The sequence below is a fragment of the Aegilops tauschii genome, chromosome 5 (assembly GCF_002575655.3).
Source record: "Aegilops tauschii subsp. strangulata cultivar AL8/78 chromosome 5, Aet v6.0, whole genome shotgun sequence".
NCBI lineage: Eukaryota > Viridiplantae > Streptophyta > Magnoliopsida > Poales > Poaceae > Aegilops > Aegilops tauschii.
In genome coordinates this window covers 530,256,834-530,279,758 of record NC_053039.3, presented here as the reverse complement: position 1 = coordinate 530,279,758, position 22,925 = coordinate 530,256,834, and the positions used below count along the sequence as shown (strand labels likewise).

General features: G+C 44.8%; 3 protein-coding genes and 1 non-coding gene across 4 annotated transcripts; 3 read left to right on the top strand and 1 right to left on the bottom strand.

Moving 5' to 3' along the window:
* The first annotated feature begins 1,170 nt into the window (after nt 1–1,170).
* LOC109784494 (uncharacterized) lies at nt 1,171–1,752 on the top strand. The gene has a single exon (XM_020343091.1). The coding sequence runs from the start codon at nt 1,171–1,173 to the stop codon at nt 1,750–1,752; it is 582 nt and encodes a 193-aa protein (XP_020198680.1).
* Nucleotides 1,753–2,096: 344 nt separating this feature from the next.
* On the top strand, nt 2,097–3,672 carry LOC109784495 (adenylate isopentenyltransferase 5, chloroplastic). Its single transcript, XM_020343092.4, has one exon. It carries the CDS (start codon nt 2,206–2,208, stop codon nt 3,259–3,261), a length of 1,056 nt encoding a protein of 351 aa, XP_020198681.1. The 5' UTR covers nt 2,097–2,205; the 3' UTR covers nt 3,262–3,672.
* Nucleotides 3,673–18,104: 14,432 nt separating this feature from the next.
* On the top strand, nt 18,105–18,191 carry TRNAM-CAU (transfer RNA methionine (anticodon CAU)). Its single transcript is given in 2 exon segments — nt 18,105–18,142; nt 18,156–18,191. It is a non-coding gene; the product is annotated as a tRNA-Met (tRNA).
* A 189-nt stretch (nt 18,192–18,380) lies between these two features.
* On the bottom strand, nt 18,381–22,506 carry LOC109784496 (nudix hydrolase 16, mitochondrial). Its single transcript, XM_020343094.4, has 4 exons — nt 22,159–22,506; nt 20,809–20,920; nt 20,104–20,187; nt 18,381–18,998 (listed from the first exon to the last, which is right to left on the bottom strand). Exons 1-4 carry the CDS (start codon nt 22,227–22,229, stop codon nt 18,726–18,728), a joined length of 540 nt encoding a protein of 179 aa, XP_020198683.1. The 5' UTR covers nt 22,230–22,506; the 3' UTR covers nt 18,381–18,725.
* Between the last annotated feature and the right edge of the window lie 419 nt (nt 22,507–22,925).

Sequence of the window (22,925 nt, the reverse complement as noted above, 5' to 3'; positions counted from 1 at the left end):
CTTGCAAAAATTCGTCATGGAACCACATTCTTGGAAGGCGTGGCAAAAAAAAAATCGGTACTCTGAAGATGCTACTTTCAAAAGCATTTTGAAGCATTGATTATTTTTTTTGCCATGCCTTACAGAAATATGATTCCATGACGAATTTTTACAAGCACTTCAAACTTTTGTCAATGTTTGTCACAAAAAAAGATGTTTTTTATTTCACTATTCACCGAGTTCATTTGAACTCGGGAGCGGGAGCAAAAGGACACTTTCGAAAAAAAAATGCAATTGCATAACAACAAAAGTTTAAACGATCAAATACCTAGCCAAACACATTGCACTTTCCCATCACATTCGATTTAGAGATAAGGAAAGCTCCGTCTTTTTATTCTTTTGCGAACAGGGCAAAGATCGACTAGCCCTTAAAATGCCATCCAGATCAAAACTAAAACTTACACACCGGGCCTTGGGGAAGTCAACGCCGTCTTCTTCCCGCACGGCCGCACCTATAGCGTGCGTGTTGCGAGCGAAGCTCGATGCCGACCGTGTACCTTCAAAACACCATTGAAGCGGCGGCGGCGGCTCGGTCAACTTATATAGATGTAAACATACCGCAGTACGTATTATTTTGTTTAGACGTTCAACTGCAAATTGTACGGACTGTTTGGAAACAAAAGAGGCATCAACCATCAGAGCCTGAGATGAGTCTCATGTCTGATCGGACCGTGAGCACACAAGTACAGACGACCCAGTAAGTTTCTCTTGCCGTTGATTCGCCGCATCCAGCACTACTCTCCCACTAGTCGCCGCATCCTCCAGAGCGCACGAGTCCACGAGTGACCCCTCCACCATAAACTAATCCATCCGCCATTAGGCCCCCCTTCATTTTGCCTTTAGCGCAGGCTCCTCTGCAGCTTAGAGCATCTCCAACAGCCGCGTCAAAAGGCACGCGCGCGCGGTAAACTGGGCTTTTAGCGCGCGGGAAGTTTTCGTGCGCTCCAGCGGTGGCGGGAAACTAGCGCGCGCGGGAATCGTCTGCGCGCGCGGGGGAAAAGGCGACAGCTCGCACGCTAGATTTGGCGCCCCGCGTCCGGCGCGCCTATAAATTGCAGCGCCTCTGCCGCCCTCTCTCGCTCGCTCTAGTGCTTTCTTTCCTCGCTGCCGACACGACACCACCGCGCCACCATGCCGCCTCGCCGCCGGGGAGGTTCGGGCTTCCGCGGCGTCCGCGTGCGTCCGTTCGGCACCTACTCCGCCTCAATCCGGTTGGGCGGCGGCGTGCGCCTCGGCCTCGGAACCTTCGACACCGCCCAGGACGGCGCCCGCGCGTACAACGCTGCGGCGTGGCGCCTCCGGCGGTCCCGTTGGGGCATGAACTTCACCGACGTGGCGACGCCAGAGCGGGCACAGGAGTTGGCTCCTTTCTCGCGGCTTATCACCGACGAGGATCGGCACAAAAACGGGAGGCGGGTGCGCCGTCTCAGCCTGGCCGAGATGGACAAGGAAGCCATGGCGCTGTGGAGGCAACGCTTCCCGCAAGATATCATCAACGAGGAGCAGTTCTTCGCCGAGAGGAGGGCGGGGAGGAAGGAGCGAGCCGCCTATCGCGAGGACAAGCAAACGCGGAAGGCGGTCGCTAAATACAACATGGCGCTAGGAGATGCGTCGTCCCGGGACTCCCGCGACGATCGGTTCCTTGACGCCTATGCTCAAACGTCTGAGGAGGACATCACCGAGACAGAGTCCGAGTCGGAGAATGACGAGTAGTAGTTCTATGTGAGAGTATGTATTGTAGGAGATGACTAGAACTATGTACGCGGTTGTATCGTAAAACTATGTACTATGACTATGTATTGTAGGAGAAGACTTGAACTATGTACAAAATATAGCGCGCTTGCTGGAGCGGCTTGGGCGCGCTTTATTTTACGGCGGCCGTTGAAGCCAGCGCGCCGCCGCGCGCAAAACCTGGCTCATCCAACGCTGTATCCTGACTTTTAGCGCGCCGCGCGTTGCGCGGCTGTTGGAGATGCTCTTAGTGACATGCCAGTAACTAACTCGTCTCCCTAACCACCCTATAAATACGAGCGCCTCCCCTGCTCACACCCGCACACCACACCACAGAGCAGCATTCCAAAACCAGAGACCACCGCACTCTCTCAGCCAGCGAGCGAGCGAGCGATCGCCGGTGTAGCGAGCGACCAGGCTTCGCGTGAACCCACCATGCCGATGATCTCCGTGGCGCCGCCGCCGGCCCTGGCCTTCCCGAGGCTGACCACGCTCACGATGCCGCCGCCCATGATCGCGCTCCCGGACCGCGCCCACGCCGACGCGCCGCGCCCGCCGCCGCCGCTCGTGGTCCGCCACGCCGCCGCCAAGCACAAGGCCGTCGTCGTCATGGGCGCCACCGGCACCGGCAAGTCCCGCCTCGCCATCGACCTCGCGCTCCGCTTCGGCGGCGAGGTGATCAACTCCGACAAGATGCAGGTCTACCAAGGCCTCGACGTCGCCACCAACAAGGTCTCCCCCGGCGAGTGCGCCGGCGTGCCGCACCACCTGCTCGGCCTCGTCCAGGACCCCGACCAGGACTTCTCCGCCGCCGACTTCCGCCGAGAGGCCGCGAGCGTCGCGCGCGACGCCGCGGCGCGCGGGTACGTCCCCGTCGTCGCCGGCGGCTCCAACTCGTACGTGGAGGAGCTCGTGGAGGGCGACCGCCGCGCCTTCCGGGAGCGCTACGACTGCTGCTTCCTGTGGGTGGACGTGCAGCTCCCCGTGCTGCGCGACTTCGTGGCGCGCCGCGTCGACGACATGTGCCGCCGCGGCCTCGTCGACGAGGTGGCCGCCGCCTTCGACCCGCGCCGCACAGACTACTCCCGCGGCGTCTGGCGCGCCATCGGCGTCCCCGAGCTCGACGCCTACCTCCGCTCCACCGGCGCCGGCGAGGACGAGCGCGCAAGCATGCTCGCCGCCGCCGTCGACGAGATCAAGGCCAACACGTCGCGCCTCGCGTGCCGCCAGCGCGGCAAGATCCAGCGGCTGGCCCGTATGTGGCGCGTCCGCCGCGTCGACGCCACCGAGGTGTTCCTCAAGAGCGGCACCGCCGCCGACGAGGCGTGGCAGCGGCTCGTCGCCGCGCCCTGCATCGACGCCGTCCGGTCGTTCCTGCTCGAGGACCAAGAATGCAGCATGGTCGCCGCAGCCGGCAAGGCCTCCGTCTTCGCCTCCGCGGCCGGCAATGCCTCCGTCTTCGCCGGCAGACCCGCCACCGCCGTCGTCTAGCTAATACAAACACCCTCCCTACATACGTACATACCAAACACAAGAAACAATCCGCACGAAGAACGCTCCCCGAACTAGCTGTCACGCCACAGCTTAATCGCCATTGACGGTCCACCCGGAGCTCGAGCACGAGCTCAACAATGGCAGTAACTACTGCTACGGTCAAGCTCTCGATGACTCGCAGCGACGACGCAGAGAGTGATCAGCTTGTTGTTCGTACACAAGCTGACCGATCGATGGACTCTGCTTCATTTTCACTTCCTTTTTGTTCTAGATAACCAGAATGATCGAGATCGAGCGTGTGACTCGAGAGTTTTGAGGTTTTTACCCCGAGAATTAACCCCGCGGTTAATTGGGGTGGCCAATGTAACAGGCTCTTGCTGTAATATAGAGAGATGTTGTCAAAACAAATTCAGTCCATGGCTTGGAATATTTACTTGGTCGTCTCCATCGTAATCCGAGATTAATTTTCGGCCTCCACTCAGCTGAGTTATCAAGAATCTCACTCACTTGCTGCCGCACTTGCAGCTCTTTTTTTTGGAAGCATTCTTAACTGAATCACTTTCCTTGACCAATCAAGTGCATCTCCAAATGCAGACTGGCTTCTTGTATTACTTCCTCCTCCAGACGGGTTTACAAGGCACATTCTGTTTGTCCTTAAGTTTGACCAAATTTATCAAAAAAAGTATCCATATCCGCAACTTCAAAGATATATAGGGGTTGTTTGGATGGCAACTGGCTACTGCCTTGCCAAAATTTCACGATTTTCGTCTCGGCGTTGGCGAGCCTGTGAGGGTCATTTCTTTCGCCAATAATTTGGCTCGGCAACGATTTAGTAGGGCGTCCCTCGGCAAAATCCAAACAGGTTGATAACATGAAAATATACTTCATAAAACAGTTTGACTTATAATAAACGAATTGTGCCTTGTAAATCTTAATGAAAGGACTCCACTACAAATCTGACGTCAAATTTTTGACAATGAAACATCAAACGGTTTTCATGGCTAATTATGTTATTCGAGGATGGCAAATTTAGTTACCGAGCATGGCAAATCCGCTATAGTTCATTTTTTAATCAGAAAATTGTCGTGTTTGCAAACTAAAATTACCATCATCACGCCAATATAAATTGCCATAAAAATGTCAGATTTGCCATGCCTAAAAATTCAACGTCAGGTTTTTAGTGTTTCTGTAACAAAAACTCCGAAGTATATATTTGGATTAATGAGAAAATAGAGAAACTTAGTTTGAGAAAAAAAATACCAAGTTACATCTTTTCTAGAATGCAATTTGTTAGAGCTGCTGTTTCAGGAAATAAAAAGGGAAGATTCTAGACTAACATCTGGGCGTGCATAGTGGCAACTCCTTTTATTCGAGAGTCAGTGGCTCAGTGCTGTATTTGTTCCGTGGAATGATAGGGGCCGAGGTGGGTTAGCAACTTGACATTGATCTAAAGTATACTATCATTAGTTGCTTATAAGATTGGGAGTTGACATCTCCATCATCAGTTTTGGTTGTCATTTTCCATTCCAGCTCTCCTCCTTGGTGATGGAAGCATTCCCATGCATGATTGAGATTAGTTGGGAGAGGTGCATGCCTGCATATGTGCATGTCAAGGTCAAAGCAACCATGTCATGCCTGGTGCCGTCCCAGTTGCATATTCATATTGCTCCTGAAAGTCAACCCCAGTCTTGCATGCATGCATACAGCCTAAGGGTGAGTACTATATTTCTTTGACATTGTCAAGGTCAAACTGTCCGTACTAATTAAGGTCAACATCGTAACGGTAAGTAGTTGTTATTCAAGGTTTGACATTCTTAGGTCAACGGCCTAAACTAAGTAACATGGCCAATTAAGGTGGCTGTAAGGCCAACATCACAGCTAGGGCTGTCAAGTTGCAATTAATCAAGCTCTTCACACAAACCTCACTCCCTTTTCTTAGACACACACACACACACACACACACACACACACACACACACACACACACACACACGTGCGCCTGTGCACACCCCATTAATACTCACAAGTCACAACACATACAAGAATTGGAGAGCTTCAAATTTAACAAAAGTCACCACAAACTGCTCGCTGTTAATAGAAACGTCGCCTCCCATTGAAGAAATAATTTGCTATCATGAGACACATACAATGTCAAACTAGGGGTTCGATCCCCAATAGGCTGGTGGTACAACCGTCCTCCTAAACATCAAACCAATAGTTCGCTCTCAAACCTAGCTCATTTGATGTAACACCATCCCTATTTTTTGATGATTTAGGAAAATATCAGAATGAAGCCGAGATACATGTATAGTTCAACTTCAATCGAAGTTGGCCAGTTCATGTATTTAAACCAAGAGTAGTTTTTGTGTGCAGCCGCGACATACGTAAATAAAATATGCAACACTTGATATCATGACACAATTACACATGCATGCGCAAACTAAATTTATTTGATAAAATTTTGAATGCACTATCATCAAAGATCATAAACTTGTTCATCGCGCCTAGAACTGTTATACATAGAAAAAAATAACCACCCATTCTTTGAAACAAAATTTAGAAAGACAATCTAGCTATAGGTCAAAACTAGCTAGCCATGGGCAATGACTTGGGCATAGCTGATAAATAAGAAGATTCACTAATAACAGTTCCATGGTATGTACAATGTGCTATAAATTTAGTTTGTTGGTTGAGAAAGTTAAATTTATTATGTAACTAAAAAACTTTTTGTGGTGAATAAAGCCAAACTTTTTTTGAGGAATAAAGCCAAACTGTTCTCCATAATAGAGGGTCAAACCATTTATATGGTGCACAAAAAGAGAAGATCGGAGAGATATGAGATGGAAGGAATCACCAAACAGCAAGCTTGGCCATTGAGTAATATAAAAATGTTATAACATTGAAAAGTTATGTCAACATTACAACTTGCAGAACTTTCTTTTTGGGTGGTTCTATTATTTCATAGTGCACCACTGAATTATAATGAACTAAAGATAAGTTGCAGCTGGTGATATAAGCCATTGAACCTGTATTAATTGGGCCCCAACACTTTTGCACCATATATTTACAAAATTTGTATGCAAGAGCAGTTGTTAGGTAGTGCTGGTATTTATAGGATTAGACTAATTAGCACCTAGAACAACGAAAGCCAGTCCATGGTATTATCATTTGCTTGAAAACTATGTATGATGTATCACAACCACTAATTGGGTGGTGTCTTGTTCTTCCTTATGTTTTTCTTTTGCTAGCTTTATGCTAAAAAGTGTGGTGATGATATTTTTGATGACCTGTTGAGAAACGGTTTCCATGAATTGCATATTTCATCGTCATGCAACAGTGACCCAATGATTGGTTGCCCACTTCCTTATCCATTCATATTAAATAGTACGTTCTTGTTTGAGCTGTTGTCTGAAAGCATTTTGCTCAATGCATGAAAGGGAAACAGCTGACGTCAACAGTAGTTGGAAGGGACAAAAAACAGCAAGCTCCCATAGAACAAGCTAATGTATAATTAAATCTAGCCATCTTTCATATCTCCTACTTATATTGTCCTTTGTAGTTGTAGTCATGGTACTGAATATTGTATCTAAATCATTTTCGATGTGATATTTACCATGGCTGCTATATACCCCTTCCATTCCTAAATTTAAGTCTTTTTAGAGATTTCAATATAGACTACATATGGATGTATAGACATATTTTAGAGTGAGATTCACTCATTTTGCTCCGTATGTAGTCCATATTTGAATCTCTAAAAAGACTTATATTTAGGAACGGAGGGAGTATGTTCTAAACTACGTACACCATGCCTTGATTATTATTTTCAGGAACAACCTCTGGACAAAATAACCATGGCTGCTATGGTTATTCTAAACTACAGATTACCCCTTGGAATAATCCAAGAACCTGTCGACAAGTTAACAAGGCTGCTTTGGTTCTTAATTATAAATTAGATGTCATAATTGCTCAGTTGAGAAGGACACGGCATGTTGGTTCTTATGTACTCTCCACATTTAAGGACCACACAAATGGAAAGCAATTGCAAGTATATGATCCAAGGACATGACATACATAATACAGACCCAGGTTTTCCATTATGAGCTATCCAGTTAAATAAGACATCCTCCACTTCTTGCATGCATGGTCCCAGCTAGCATTGGTATAAAGCAACGGTCAAAGGAATTCCCTATGCTGATCCTTTTGTTTTTCTATTTGAGGGTGACACTAGCATTTGTCTCATCCTTTTGGTATTGTTTATGCACATGTAATAGCCTAGCTAAGTCCAACGGCGATCGCTAATCAGGGTGTTTTTTAGATAATCAGAGTGTGTTTTATATTGGGATCTATTTAATTAGGATGGTTCAAAAGCTTCAAGGGCCTCTAGCTTTAATTAAGGTAATACTATAGGGTAGTTAGTACAAGCATGCACTTGGAATATAATCATATCCAACTCCCAACTTGGTATCTTGTTTACAAAATAATATGCATCATTGTGTTTGTACTTCCCAAGAGTGCCTACCGGGAAAGTTGGTCATCACAAGGGACACATTAGTAGTAGGGCAACCCCACATATGCACACCACTAAACCTACTTCTTTAGAGCCATTTGCAAAAACAATGTCAACCATTCCTTATCTCTCGAGCACCCTATCAGAAAAGAGCTATGCTATATATGTGGGTACAGAACGAGTTAGAATATATGAATGCAAACAAATATTCCTAAAAGAAGAACAATAAATTATCAGGTAGGACATATGGCGGTGCAAATATGACCAAAGTAGTGATGTTATGCTTCAACTGTCTCATGTGACATCAGCCGTACCATTCCTTTGCATTTCCATGGCAATTTCTGTGCAACTTCTTCATAGCAAAGGCAAAAAATTATATGAATGCAAGAGTTGGAAAATTGCTTTGCTAGGTCATACAGTATAAATACTATTTTTGCAACTTGAGTCTACCCCCCCCCCCCCCCCCCCCCCATACAAATGCAGCTGTTTTTGTGAGACTTGTGATGTTAATTACCATTTTCTTTGATTTTTCCTTGCGAGGAAAATGTTTGATATTTTATCGTACTTGTTTACAATTCAAAGCAACAAGAAAACCCATGATAAGGTCTGTTCTGGTCCTACATATTAAGAGACTAGGGGCAACTCAAACGTGGGTCATCAAATCGCCCGCAAATGTCCGGATAAGACGGTCCACACAATTTAGTTAGCAAATTTGTTTGGAACGGTCCGAATGTTCGAAATCACCCAAACTGGCACCAAACTGGGGAAGGTTTAGAGCAACTCCAACGCGCCGACTCGTTTCATCCACACGTGTCCATTTGGGTCGCCGCGGACAGAAAAGTCGGCACAACGCGCTGACTCAAACGGACGCGCGTCGGCTTTTCGTCCGCCCGGCAACCCATTCTTGGCCCAAATTTGGACCTCATTAGCGTTGGCGCAGACAAGAAGTGGACGCGCGCGACGCACGCCTACTCCTCTCCCTGGCCCGCCAGTCGGTGGCACATTGGGCATTCTCTTCCACCCCTATCAATAGCAAACCCTCGCCCGTCCCACCCCGTCACCGCTACCGCCCAGTTCCGGTGTCCCTGCCAGCAGTCCGCGCCCACACACCTCCCCCGCACGCCGCCACCTCCCACATCACCGCCACCACCGCCTCGCCGCAGGGCCACCTCAGCTTCCCACCCACCCACCCCGATGCCGCCGCGAGCACGAAGTCGTCCCCCGTGGCCCTAGCCAGCTCCTTTGTCCGACACCGCCGCGCTCGCCTAACGCTGCCACGCTCGTCGGACGCCGCTGGGCTAGCTACCTGGTCTAGGGGAGGCGCGCGTCTCTTTGTCGGCCAGCTTCTTCGATGTCGCCCGCAAGATGTTCGACAATTTGCCCCCAAGGTACAAATGGACTCCGCCGACGAGTTCTTTTTCCACAGTTATCTCTCCGACTCCGACGATTCCTTGTCCGGTGATGAGGAGATGGTGGTTGTTGTGTTGGTCCATGAACACCTTAGTAGGCAGCGGTCGTTGTTCCGGGGCTCGATCCTGGGGCACACTCTGGCGTTGAATCGCAACCGAGAGAGCAGCCATTTCCTTCTTTGGAAGGACTACTTTGAGACAGCCAACCCATTGTTCAAACATCACCAATTCCGGCGGCGTTTCCGTATGGCTAGGCATGTTTTCAACCGTATTCGAGAGGGGTGGTCGAATACGATAAGTATTTCAAGTGCAAGAAGGATGCCCTTGGAAAAGATTGGCTTCTCATCTTACCAGAAATGCACTGCAGCTATCCGGATGCTTGCATACGGAGTGCCCGGTGATCTTATTGATGAGTACGTCCGTATGTGCGAGTCTATGTGCCTAGAGTCCATGTACATGTTCCGCAAGGCTGTGGTTGCAGTGTTTGGCCCTGAGTACTTGAGAGAGCCGACTGCTGAAGATACAACCCGCTTGTTGGCGATCAATGCTAGCAGGGGCTTCCCAGGGATGCTTGGCAACATAGACTACATGCACTGGGAGTGAAAGAACTGCCCTTCTGCTTGGCAAGGGCAGTATAGGGGCCATGCCAGGGCTTGCACTATCATACTTGAGGCCGTGGCCTCACAAGATCTCTAGATCTGACACTCTTTCTTTGGCATGGCCGGATCGCACAATGATATCAACGTGCTTCAACGCTCACCGTGTTTGCAAGGCTTGCCGAAGACAATAGCCCGCCTGTGAATGTTAACGTCAAAGGCCACAAACTATAATAAAGGATACTACCTAGCTGACGGTATCTATCCTTAGTGGACCACTATTGTGAAGACAATCCCCAACCCTGTCGGAGAGAAGAGGAAAAGATTTGCCCAACAGCAAGAGGGTGCTAGGAAGGATGTCGAGCTTGCCTTCGGTGTTCTGCAATCTCGATGGGGCATCGTTCCGTATCCTGCTAGAACTTGGAGCACCAAGAAGTTGTGGGAGGTGACGACTGCTTGTGTGAGCATGCACAATATGATCGTAGATGATGAGCGCCCGGAACGTATCTACGATTAAGGGTTTCAGTTTCAGGGTGACAATGTTGTGCCTGAAATGGAGGAGGAGTGGCAACGTTTGCACAATTCACCCAATTTCATCATCAAATGCGTGATTGGGAAACTCACATTCAGCTGCAAGATGATTTGGTTGAGTATATGTGGGCTCATGTTGGCAGCCAATAAATGTATCTTTTCTTAAAATGTATTTCAGACAATTTAACTTTTATTCGGCTTGTAAACTATGATATATTTATTTGGGTCGTGGAACTATGCTATATTTGTTTGTTTGTGAAACTATGCAAAATGTGTGTATATTTGTTGAAAAAGGGCGGCAAACCGGCCACGCGGGCAAATATGGGTCGGCGCGTTGGGCGCACTGCCGACCCAAATCAAAAACAGGGCGGACGCCGAGCGGGCGGCCGACCCAAACGGACAAAAGGTGTACAAAGCGCGTGTCTGTTTGGGTCAGCGCGATGGAGTTGCTCTTAGGAGAGTTGGGACATCCGCCTGACCCACTATTAGTTGGACAACATTTCCCCACGGTTCATATGTCCCACTCACGTCTTTTTTCTCTTGGTCCGCCTGACCCACTGTGAGTCATAGTCCGTTGTCTGAATTTAATGACTACGGTTGGATGACCGACGTCCCGCCTTTTGTCCATGGACACATTCGGACTTGTCTGTGGACATTTGATGTCATCCTTTTGGTGATCCCCGTTGTAGTTGCCCTAACACACCAGTAGTCCTTCTATCTCTAGCAACAACAATTCCCACCCTGCGAAGGCCCTCAAGAAAAGCGAGAAGCTCCACTTCTTCCGCGTCACAACATGCATCTTGGACACTTGTGAAGGCAAACAAGGCGTGCCCTGTCTCGTCCCGCACCATACCATCAATAGTAGATTCACCTTAAGACGAAAGGACGACGTCCACATTGTGCTTAGCACGCTCTAGCCTAGGTAGAATCCAATACACCTACTTTTAGCATTTGCCATGCACCTACTTTTAACATTTGCCCATAAATATATATAGCTCACATTGATTTTCGCAAACAAGCTTCACAAACTTTGGCCGGGTATAGCGAGAAAATTATCGATATCTACGATACAAAATGTATACCGTATGAAGATAGAATTTAATGGTATTGATATGGTTCTAGATGTTTGCTAATTCTTTTGTAGGAACTATGTTAGAAGTTTAAAAAAGTTGACATAAAAAACCTAATACGCACTGTATTCTTGGACGAAGGGAGTATACCATTTCCAGTTGACGTGAGAATTTCTATCTGCTCAGGAAAAAAGCTTGTAGTTTTCCATTCAATCTTTTTCAAAAGTATAGTTATATATTATGGTTTCACTAAATTCCATCGACTAAGATTTTCTTATGAACATCGACCCCACTCTAAGTTGCACAAATACTAAGACTAAATTTTGTTGTTGCAAAAATAGTTGTCGTCTCGGTGTCTCAGTGGTACTCATAGAGGTAGGATGTGCATGCGTGTGCTCATATGAATGACGCTACGTGCATATATGTGAACGTCGATGTTTGTATTGTGTTCTAAAAAATTAAAATTAAAATTAAAAATTAAAAATAAAATTGCAAAACGCTACTGAATACTTGGCTTCTTATGTAACGACAAACACGTCAATTGCTCAGACGATGCAAAGTGATGAAACGTCGAGCTGATCCTGATCCTGCAGGTCATTATGCTACTAAGAATAGCCTTTTCTTATCACGCATTATCTTAAAGGAATTCCGAATTGATCTGCCTGAACACTATGTGCGAGTGCATGTTGGTGCCTAGCTACTAGCTAGCCAGTTCCATCATCTAGCCCCTGATTCGATCCCAAAGCAGGCCAGAGAATTGACGCACACAAAATGAGATAGAAAAAACGTGCCTCCTTTTTCGCCTTGAAAATAATTGAATTATTTCCGTAAGATATATATGTGTTAATTTTTCACCTCTTTGGCCCTCCAGTTCCTTAGATGGTGTATCTTCGGTTTTATTCCTCTTTATTGTGTTCGTGCTTCTATGTGTGCGTGTGTGTTGAATTGGATATGTACATCCTAAATACACATAGGTCAAGTGTGAAAGGTCCCTTTATTAGGAGCGACTTGAATTGTCTGATTTCCTTGATTTCAATCGGATGGATGATATCTACTCGTTTTGATGGATGGAGATCGGAATGATGCTTCCTCCAAATTCAGCTGCACCTGTGATGATCCCATAGGGTACCCAAGGAATACCTTTTGCTAAAGCCATCATCACACTAGAATTAAATGATTCTTAGTATTCACCACTTGTGGCTATCTTCAACTTTTCTTTCTTCAGATAAACAAAACAAGATTGCCCAACTGGCCACTTTACCTACATTGTACCAGGGTGAGTTTCTGGTTCCGCCACTGGTCACTCTAGCTCTAGAGCCGAAAGATTAATGGCATAAGTGATTGTACATCCTTTTTGTGGTCGTGCACGGAGCATCGACTATTATAATTCTAGTCTTTTGGAGAAGGAGAATTTTGCGGTTACCAATCGTTTTCCGACATGCCAAGCCTTGATGTGATCTTCACATATGTAATACCAATAAAAGGTAAACTACGATGAGTGCTGCGAAAACTATATTTAGTATGATCGATTAGGAATCATGGAAAGTGATTAGCTTAGCTATCTAGTGAGCAGAATGTTACATTGTTGAGCTGCCCCGACTGTTAGATATGGAAAATGGAATAACCTCCCGTTTTGAAAAGCTAGTTTAAACTACCCACCTTTAGGTTGCTTGGACGAGGATGATTTTTGTGGGACCAATTTGTTTGGTAGTTTAGATTTAAACCGTCATGACCCTCTGAGGCTTCGAAGAGGCAGGGACAATTTTGTGATCCCTTTTGGTGCACCTTTTAACCTTTTTGCCTAAGGAACAAAAATAATGTGATACACGCAAAGACTCCACACTCGAATATAACAACTCAGTGATTAATTAATGATAATATAGACTCCCTCCGCCCCAAAATGTAAGACATTTTTAACACTATATAGTGTCAAAAAACGTCATACATTTTGGGATGGAGGGAGTATATGTTAACTAATCCTCAAGAACAGGTGAAGACCAACTTTATATGGTGTGAAAGTTAAACTAAGAGGGTTCCATGTCAATTTCAAGTCATATATAGGTCAGGTTAACACTAGGAAGGAATTGATAATTAATGTTCAGATGAACTGGCAATTTAGCGCATGGAATTTCAGAACTTCCACTATAGAAACGACTCCAAAACAAGATCAGAAGGTACAAATTCTTCCACTGAATGAGAAAGGAACCTCTTGTTTTGTTTGAGTCTAGAAATGTGAAAAAGGTGGCATCTCGCATGTTCATCCACTCATGCCATCACTTCAGCTGCAGCTGCAGGCGTGAGCTTACCATGCCCACACTCTAGCCTATAATCACTACGATACTATTATGTTACTAACCACCAGCACACATCTTAATCATCACGGTCGTATCTCACGCCGTCTCTTTCTCAAACGATTCTTGCAGCTTTGGAAGAAAGTTAATGTTAAGTAACATCCAGTAGTCTCCGAGCTTGGGGTTCCCATGCATCAGATTCTGGCCTTGACTAAAACCCATAATTCCCTTGCTTCTTTCTTTCGGTGCAAGGAGGAATAGGGATCCTCTGTATTTTTGCATCAGTCAAAAATACACGGCGTATGTGCATATATCTTCCCATGTTAACTTGAAGATGATGTTCCCGCACAAGAGAAAAAGAATGTGGAGTACGTTGCTTGGGTGTCTTCGAATTGAGAATAGTTGACATATCGTGTATACGACAACTGCAGGGCGGTTCCTTTTTACAACTTTGGCGCTTTTTACCATGGAATTTTTCTTCGTAGAGGAATAGTTGACATATTGTGTACACGACAACTGCCGTCCGGTTCCTTTTTACAACTTGGCGCTTATAACAGGGGGGTTTTTTTTTCGTAGAACGAGTCATACTATTGCCATTTTCTTCGAAGAAAAGAAATTCAAGATGCACAACATGAATTCACGTTGGGTAGAGGAATCCAATTCCACGATACCCACCCGCTTGTAGTGGTCTGGCATTCGATCAAAGGCTACGCCAGAACCTAAAAAGTGGAAATTGTGCTTTGAAAACCCTGATTCCGTGTAGTATCGGCTGCAGCGATGGTCAAGCGGTCATGGAATATATCTTATCATAAGCTTGAGAAATGAAAGAAGGGATTTTGATTGAACCAGGCAGAATATATATGGAATTACACAAATGTACTTGTACATTTAAATGTGTGTATTATAGTTAGTGGTGCTTTCTTGTCTCTAGCATAAAGAAAAAGCAAGTGTCGGTTCTCTATAGCGAAAAGGATGTTGTCTTGATTCTTGAATACAACTGGGGGTTCTCAGAGTCCATTTATGTATTGATTTCAGGATAGTAAATCTATTTAGTTCTATTTTACTGATCCTGGAATACAAGTAAGTGTATCTATTTAGTTCTATTTTACTGATCTATTATGTTGAGATATATATACACGACATTATCTTTTAACTAATTTAATTCAATGGAAATTGTCTAGAATAGTAAAAAAAAATACATGGCATATCTTTCTAGATAATATTATTTCTCTTTTATATACTCTATGCTTTGCATGTCATGTGTTTTAAAGTGCCGCAAAAAAGATTTAATAATAGTAGTCTCATGTTTATTGATTTAGCTCTATTTGAATGACAAAGATAATGTATTTGATGATTCAATAATTTTAACAAAGCAGTTTAATGTTATATGACATATTTGGTTGGGTAACTTTATGAAATTGTAATCAAGTGGATCCATGCAACCATAATTTAATAACGAAGAAATATTTTTTTTACGAGGAAAGTAATTTGCTCCTATCACTTACGAAATGCATCAGTTGATTTACACAAGAATGAGCATGATTGTACAACTCATACTTTCTAGTCGCTTTTTGTCCAAAACATTTCCATAAATGAATGTAATAAACCTATAATTGCGCTTTTATTTCTATGAACTAATAAGTCATCGTGTTTTCCAAATGCATGTTTATACGCCAAGTATTTGTTGGGTTGTTGTCTTACAACCTTACAATCCAAAAATAAGCCCAACCGAACACCCCCTGAGTCCCTAAGGTGCTAACTGAACCGAAGATATGACGTTATTTGCCCCGAGCCCAAGGAATATATCCGAAGAGGGGTGGCATCCTTTCGCCATAACATATCTCAACATGAAGCTTCCTACGAAGGTCGGAGAATATAATGCGGTGAAGAGTCTCTTGATGAGAAGATAGATGGGTATATTAGCTAGCCAAATCCACTCAAGTGAGATGTATTCTATGTATATAGTTTTGTATCTCAAGGAATATGTCCTGTGTATTTTTTATGGCATGAGTAGAATGAACTACATTATCTTACTCATGTGTAGAGCAACGAGAACCCTGCTCCGCCAAAATGGAATGAGAACAGATCCTGAATTTAGGGCTTCTTCGGAATACATGGTTTTGCATGTGAATGTTTGGAACTTGCGAAACCTACATCCTTTTGAATGATTTTAAAATAAACATTAAGCACATGTCCTATTAAAAGACCAGAGTCACGGAAGGGACGTTGACTTCTCATGGAAAAAAATCCACATTAATAAGACACCAAGGCGTCAAACCTAGGGTTCAATCCCTAGTAGGCTGAGGGTACAAGCAACCTACTAGCCATCTGATCAACGATTGCTTCTCCAAATCCTTTCCTTTGAATCATAACTAGGATTAACGTTCAAAATCATATTGATGGTGCACCCTTTGACCCAATTTAGAGTAGAAATCCAGATGAGCTCAAATTTTGCTTGTTTTCCCATGGGAAATTCCAATGAACCTCTCTCTCTCTCTCTCTCTCTCACACACACACACACACACACACACACACACACAAATTACCGTGTTCATTTGTTGAGATGCATCGAGAATCATGACTACTACTATTATGTTATCCCTGCATTCTTTTTACCTTATCTATCCTACTATATAGTACTATATTATGTAAGAAAGAGACTGTGCAAAGTGAAAAACACACGTACGACGTTTATCCTTCCGCCGAGCACGACGTCACCACACTTTCTAATGCATCGATTGGACGTTTGGACACAGTAAAACATCAGCAGTACATCCACTGAACTAGCAAAGCAAAACAGCTGATCGACCTACTCAATCCTCTAGCTAAGCTTAGCAGCCAAATCTTGGCAGCCTAGCTAGCTAGTTACCCTGGCCAGATTAAGTGGCCAACTTGATAAGAAGATAACGAATCGGCTGGTGAATGCATCCACGCGCCTGAACTGAAACCCAGCTGTTTTACCGTCGGCCGGCACGCGCACTTACCAGCAGCTGGATGCATGCGTACGTGTGGCATATATATTTGATACTACTATAACTATGTAGCCTAGCTAGCTTAGCTCGCCATCATCATGCGTGATTACAACGTGATAATTATATGTGATGGAATCATGGCGATCAGGTCGCTGCAAGGAAGAAACCCGGCCGTCTTTCGGCGCCGTTGGAGGGACGGGTGCTTTCTTTCTTTTCTCGTAGTACCACGGAGAGGGTGGGTGAGAGAGGGGAAGAAAGAATATCGGCATTCTGGGCTGAATCTGTGGACCAAGAGAAAAGAAGGCCTCAAATATATACAAGGACCAAGCCCTATAAGAAAAGAAGACACCGCTGAAAAGCCTCTAAAGAAAGACCTCAAGAAAATTCTCACTTAGATCACTCCCCATTTTCATTCTTCTTGATCTAAAAAGAAGAAAATTCTTCCTTTTTCTGAGTTTAATTCTTCACCTGCTGCACGCATGGTTTTTACTGTACTCACTGGTTCATGCCCTCAGCCTCGAGCCGTCGCATGAGGCAGGGGAGTGAGGATACTCGTCTCTCATCGGTTGTGTAGTCAAATCTTTTTGTTAGGTTTTGAAGTTGTGGCAGCATCGCTCTGACAGTGGTCGCAATGTTCTCTCGAATAAAAGTCCGCCTAGTTATTTGTGTTGCCTGTCTGCGCGGCTCTATGGGCATTGTCGACGACAACATCGTCTTCTCCAATAGCCCCTTTCTTTTAGCTCCATTGCCTGCCCAGATATGACTGATGCCCTTGCCGATATGTTGGGTGTGGTTGTCAATCTCTGTCTTAAGCGATGGCCTACTACTGCAGCGATTCAGCGAGGTTTTGGTCAACTACAGGTGATTGCATGAACTTAAGCGATGGCCTGCCCAGATAACATCGTCTTCTTCAATAGCCTCTTACTTTTGGCGTGGTTGCCTTCCTAAATATGGACAGTGCCCCTACTGATATGCAGGCAGGATCGTCAATCTACGCCGTAAGAGAGGCCTACTATCTCAATGATTTAACAATGTTTGGTGAGCTATAGGTCGTCGCATGTACTTCAGGGGCTGAATTTCTCAATGATGTCTATCATTACTGACATGGTCGGAGCCACATGAGTACTTGGGTGTACAAATGTACACCCATTATGTATGCAAGACCGTTGACTACTTATGTATAATACACACATGTGCTTCAAATAAAGTAAATAAAAACTCTAGTAAAATTGTGATTAATAGGGAAATATGTACACCCCATTGTCTTCCGACTCGGTTATATCTCCTCTATGTTTAGGTTCATTTTTATGTTCAGTTAGGCTATTATATCGCTGTATCATGTATGATATCTTGATCCAATACGAATCATATTGATTAAAAAACTAGTAGATGCTAGTTAAAATTGAAATAGCCTATACATTGGACATGCAATAATAAGTTTGAAATATCATGTACAACACCGAAGGGGTGGTGGCGCAGTTGGCTAGCGCGTAGGTCTCATAGCTAAAGCGAGTGATCCTGAGGTCGAGAGTTCGAGCCTCTCTCACCCCACATTTTTTCAATTCGCCGTATCGATGTTTTTTTTCTTGTTTCATTCTCTATTTAGAATTAAATTTACTCTTCTCGAGAAGATAAGACTACTCATCACTTCATGAGGCCAGTGTGTTATATACTTCCAGCTAAATCGTTTTACTTCTTAAAATACAGTTGTAATTTGGTAACCAGAGGCACCGGCCGCTCTGAGTCAACAAGTACACTTCTCGATTTCAGGTCTGGTAAAATACATTACGGTAGGCATCCCCAGAATCAGGAGCAAGAAATCAAAATCAAGCTGAATTTTGAGAAATAATATGACACCGCGAGAATCAGACACTTAAAATTTGTGATAATTCTCGTCTTCGATGAGATATACCACTACGCTAAGACTTCAATCCCAGGAACCAAGGGTCAATGACCTACTAGGCATCATCAAGTAAAAGCACCACAGTGTATTATTGCAATTTGCGTGCAAGGTTGGGGCCTAGAGACGAGAATAGAGAAGGCAAAGGAAAGTGAGAGACGACAGACGACGACGCCTTCTTGCGTTTAGATTGGGTCGCCAGCTGCACTGCCGCCTTTGCTCCAGTTGTCATGCCACTCGGAGAAGCCCGTCAGCAAGGCCTCTTGCATCCACTGGTACCGACATTGCGACGTGGCTTCGGGGACCGTCAGCCAGGTCCTCCGGCGGGTGCTCTGCTCGGGCCATGAGGCCAGCTCCTCCTTCACGTGCAGCGCAAACACTGCCGCTCTGCACATGCCCTCGGGGCAGCACGCGTCCTGATGCGTCTTGCTCTTGAAATCATAGAAGCCTAGAAATTGCTGATGCAGAAAAAAAAACTGTATATATAAGCCCAAGTACAATGGGAAGGCATGCTGATTACTATACCAAGTGAACTAAACAAGTACTCCTTCAGTAGACAGTTCATGAATGATTCTAACACGCATGAAGATGGAAACAGGTTTAGTATTATCTCCAGTGAAGACATTATGAATATTCCACTACACAAACATTCAGCATGGCACAAGTAGAAACTGTCAGTTTGTCACAGGAGCTAGAAGGCTGCAGTCAATGTTAATTACAACCTTCAGATTCTCCGCTTACGCTGGCCTTAGTACAAAGTTGTGGCAGCTGAAGTGACTCCCCCCACCGACTAAAGTGTGAACTAACAAAGTATGCCCTGCTTGCATTTCTTTATAAACTAGTTACATAAATAAAGTTGTACGCTGCACATCCAGTATGTTAATTAACAAACAGCCGGTGATTTTTCAGCTGTACCGCGGTTGCAAAGGCATCATACATGCTGGGCTGCTGGCACAGCATTAACCCATGCATCTAGGATATTACTATAGAGTCTATAGTCTGTGAGTACGGTATACAATAATGCAGGAAGATGCCCTTAATAAGATCATGCGAGTGTGAACCTCAGCTCAGGTATGCTGTGGTTTAGTATAACGCAAACCAAGAAAAATTCCCATATACATGAAATTTGATGGGTTTTGAGGGGAAGCATATAAACCATTCCACTGTTCGTACGAGATAGCTTTCAGGTCCTAAAGCTGTTAGATCACTAGCGTTAATAACTTAATATCACAACTGGATGCCACCAACTAGAATGACTCATTACAGAGGAGATTATAAAAAAAAGCATGACCTCAAAAGCTCATGAGTAAGCTGATTATTCTATAGTAGCAGCAGTTTAGTACAATCAGACAAAAAATGTATATGCATGATGTCAAAATGGATAAATCTCGCAGTGAATATTGACTGGCAAGTCAAAAATATACAGAATCACTGTCATGATTTAGTCAAAAGGAGATATGTCTCAGCTTGTAGCATACATGAAATATATAAAAATACATAAGAAAACAAAAATAAAAGGCTGACATGAAAAATTGAAAATACCATCTTTTACAAGTATCTTACCACTATATCTCCTCGAACTCCAGCTTCTTCTATAGCTTCTCGAGCAGCTGCTTGTTCAACTGTTTCATCGTTCTCCCATCCTCCCTGCGATACGAAGCAGTAAAATAACAGAATCTCTACATGCTAGTATGTAACATTTTCCCAAAAACTACAATACAATGACACACAATTAAAGGAAAAAACAACACTATATATGCTATCTGAAAACTAGGTGAATATGTATTCTGATCGGACTTCCTTCTGTAAACAAGCTGAAACAATAAAAGTACATAACATAAACTTGCAGAGAAGTTCATTACAAGACAAAAAGGTCAAACAAGCAAGCACATGTATGTTAATGTTGTGGTGTGTTTCGTTTGTGCCCCAATCAGCCTCAACCAATTGGATAGCACCAAACTATTGGGCTTTGTTTGGGTGGTTGATAACTTTGTTGCGCAACCATGGCTATTTGGTCATTCCCTTTAACCCTTGGCCAAACTTGGGCTCTCTAAAATTTAGGTAGGGGTGATTTATGCATCAACCGAACACACTATTCCCACGTGCATCCCAGTTCATTCAAACTTCATCTCAATTTGTCTCAGAGGAGTAACATAATAAATATATAAATGCCAGGAAAAGGAACACATTGGAACTAAGATACCAATCTTTGTTGCCGGCAGCACAATGTTCAAAAACAACTTGTTATGATAATTCAAGAATAAGTACCTTGGGGAATAATAAACCTGGTCCGCTTTGGGAGTTTATCATGAGAACTTCAACAACTTTTTTCTGTTCATCACCAGAAGTTTCATCAGCTCTATACCTGAATGGTATGCACCTGGAAACAATTAACTTATTCAGACAAAAATATAAAGTCTCCACTATGCAAAAGCAGCAAAATGTGAATGTTAGACCCCACAGTTTACAATGATTTTTATCAAATCATGCTTGAAGAGAAACAATGACTTATCACAGGAATCGCCAAAGGAAATATTCATTCAAATGTTCAGCTATGTATTAAGGCGAAAACTATGTGACAGTTAAGCAACCTCACAGCTGCACATGTACAAGTAAAAAAATGCTATTTGAGCTATATGGGCAATAGAAGTTCAACCATATTCATGTAAGGTGCTTTCTGGCCAGCTTTGTGAAACTAACAAACATTGTAGATGCAGTTTACTGACCTGCATCTCAACCATCAGAAATATACATACTGTATGAATGAATAAAACAGAGAACTTAAGCCTTAAGAGGTCAATGGTCGGAATGTCTAAGCGCGGTCTACATCCAAGTATTATTGCCGCAAAATAATAAGCATTTTTGGTTTATGTTAGTGTCTCTTCCATATATACTATGTAATGAGACTTTGGTGTGTTTTGATTTCTCTTACTATAGGAGGGTCATTTCCTATATAAGCTTACATGCCCACATGACATACCATAAAACTTCAGATTTCAGATGCCAGTTATTGCTGCTATTCATTACAAACTTCGCATACTGAGTTGGAAGACATGTTCACCAGAAAATTGCAATGTAAAGTCGTCAAAACTTGCCATCAGCAACATCAGAGGTCCACCCTAGCTTACCAAATCAACATTGAACTAGGAGCAAACTCAAAGAGGGGCACCTATCAGGGGCAAACACCTGGATTATGGTTTGTGTGTTGTAACCACCTGTGACCAGCGGCACAAACAAAATGTATCCACAAGCGAAACAAACAAACGGTAATATTTGTCGCTATCATCGGATATACTACAACTAATATACCATGCTTACAAAAACAAATTCAGAGCTCACACAAGCAGCAAACCAGCCCTGGATGGCAGACCGCATGACCACAAGCAGCACGCCAGCACCGGATGGCAGGCCGCGCCGCGACGGCGCAAACTCCAGCGTCCAAAACGCCCACACACATCAAACCAATGACAGCATCACGTACGGGAGATAGGAATCTAGGTCAGGAGGGCAATGAACGCACGTGCGCAGCCCTCGCCCCCAATCTAATCGGATATAGGATACTAAAAGCATCAGGATTCGGGACGAGCAACGATTAGGGAAGGCGGACCCAATCCATACCCGGCGACGAGCCGTCTGCCGTCCTCATACCGCTGCTGGTGGCGACCCGTGCGGGCCACGAGGTCGCACATGCTACCCTGCCCGCCTCCGCCGCCGCCGCCCGCCCGCTCTTCCTGCGCGCCGTCTCGCCGGCCTGTGGGGCGAGTGGGGTCCGGCGGTGCGCGGGGAGCAATGCGGCGGGGGAGGGGAGGGGGTGGGGGGAGGGGGAGGCGGAGAGATTTGTGCGAGGAGGAGATTGGGAGATTGGTGGAGGTGGGAAATTTCCTTGCCGTGAGGGCGAGGCGCCCCCCGGTTTCCTTTTCCCCCCTTTTTTTTTCTTACTGTGGCGTGGTGGTCGCTTCTTTTTCTGGGCCGCTCGGGGGAGACGTCTCGGCTTTGGTTTTGGGTTGGGCGCACGCCGACGGGGGTCGTGCTGGCTTCTTGGCCGGCTGCTGAGATTGTTTTGGGTTTCTTCTCCTTTTCTTTTCCAAAAGGGAAAGCTTTTGGTTTGTTTTATCCGGAGTTGGGTGCATTATTTGGGTTTTATATTGTTTTTATTCTGACCTTGTACCCTTTTTTTTGTTGCTTTAGCCTGGGTCTTGGTGCTCATCATCTGGCGGCGGCAAGGAAAGAAGTTGGAAAGCTCTTACTTATACAGTCGACGTCGCATGTGTCGATCAAGGTTTAACTTGCCTCACATGTTTTGTTTTGTTTTGGTTTGGTTTGGTCGGCAGAATGGTGTACAGTTGTATGGGTGTTCTATTTGCCGTCAATGACGGGGCACGTGA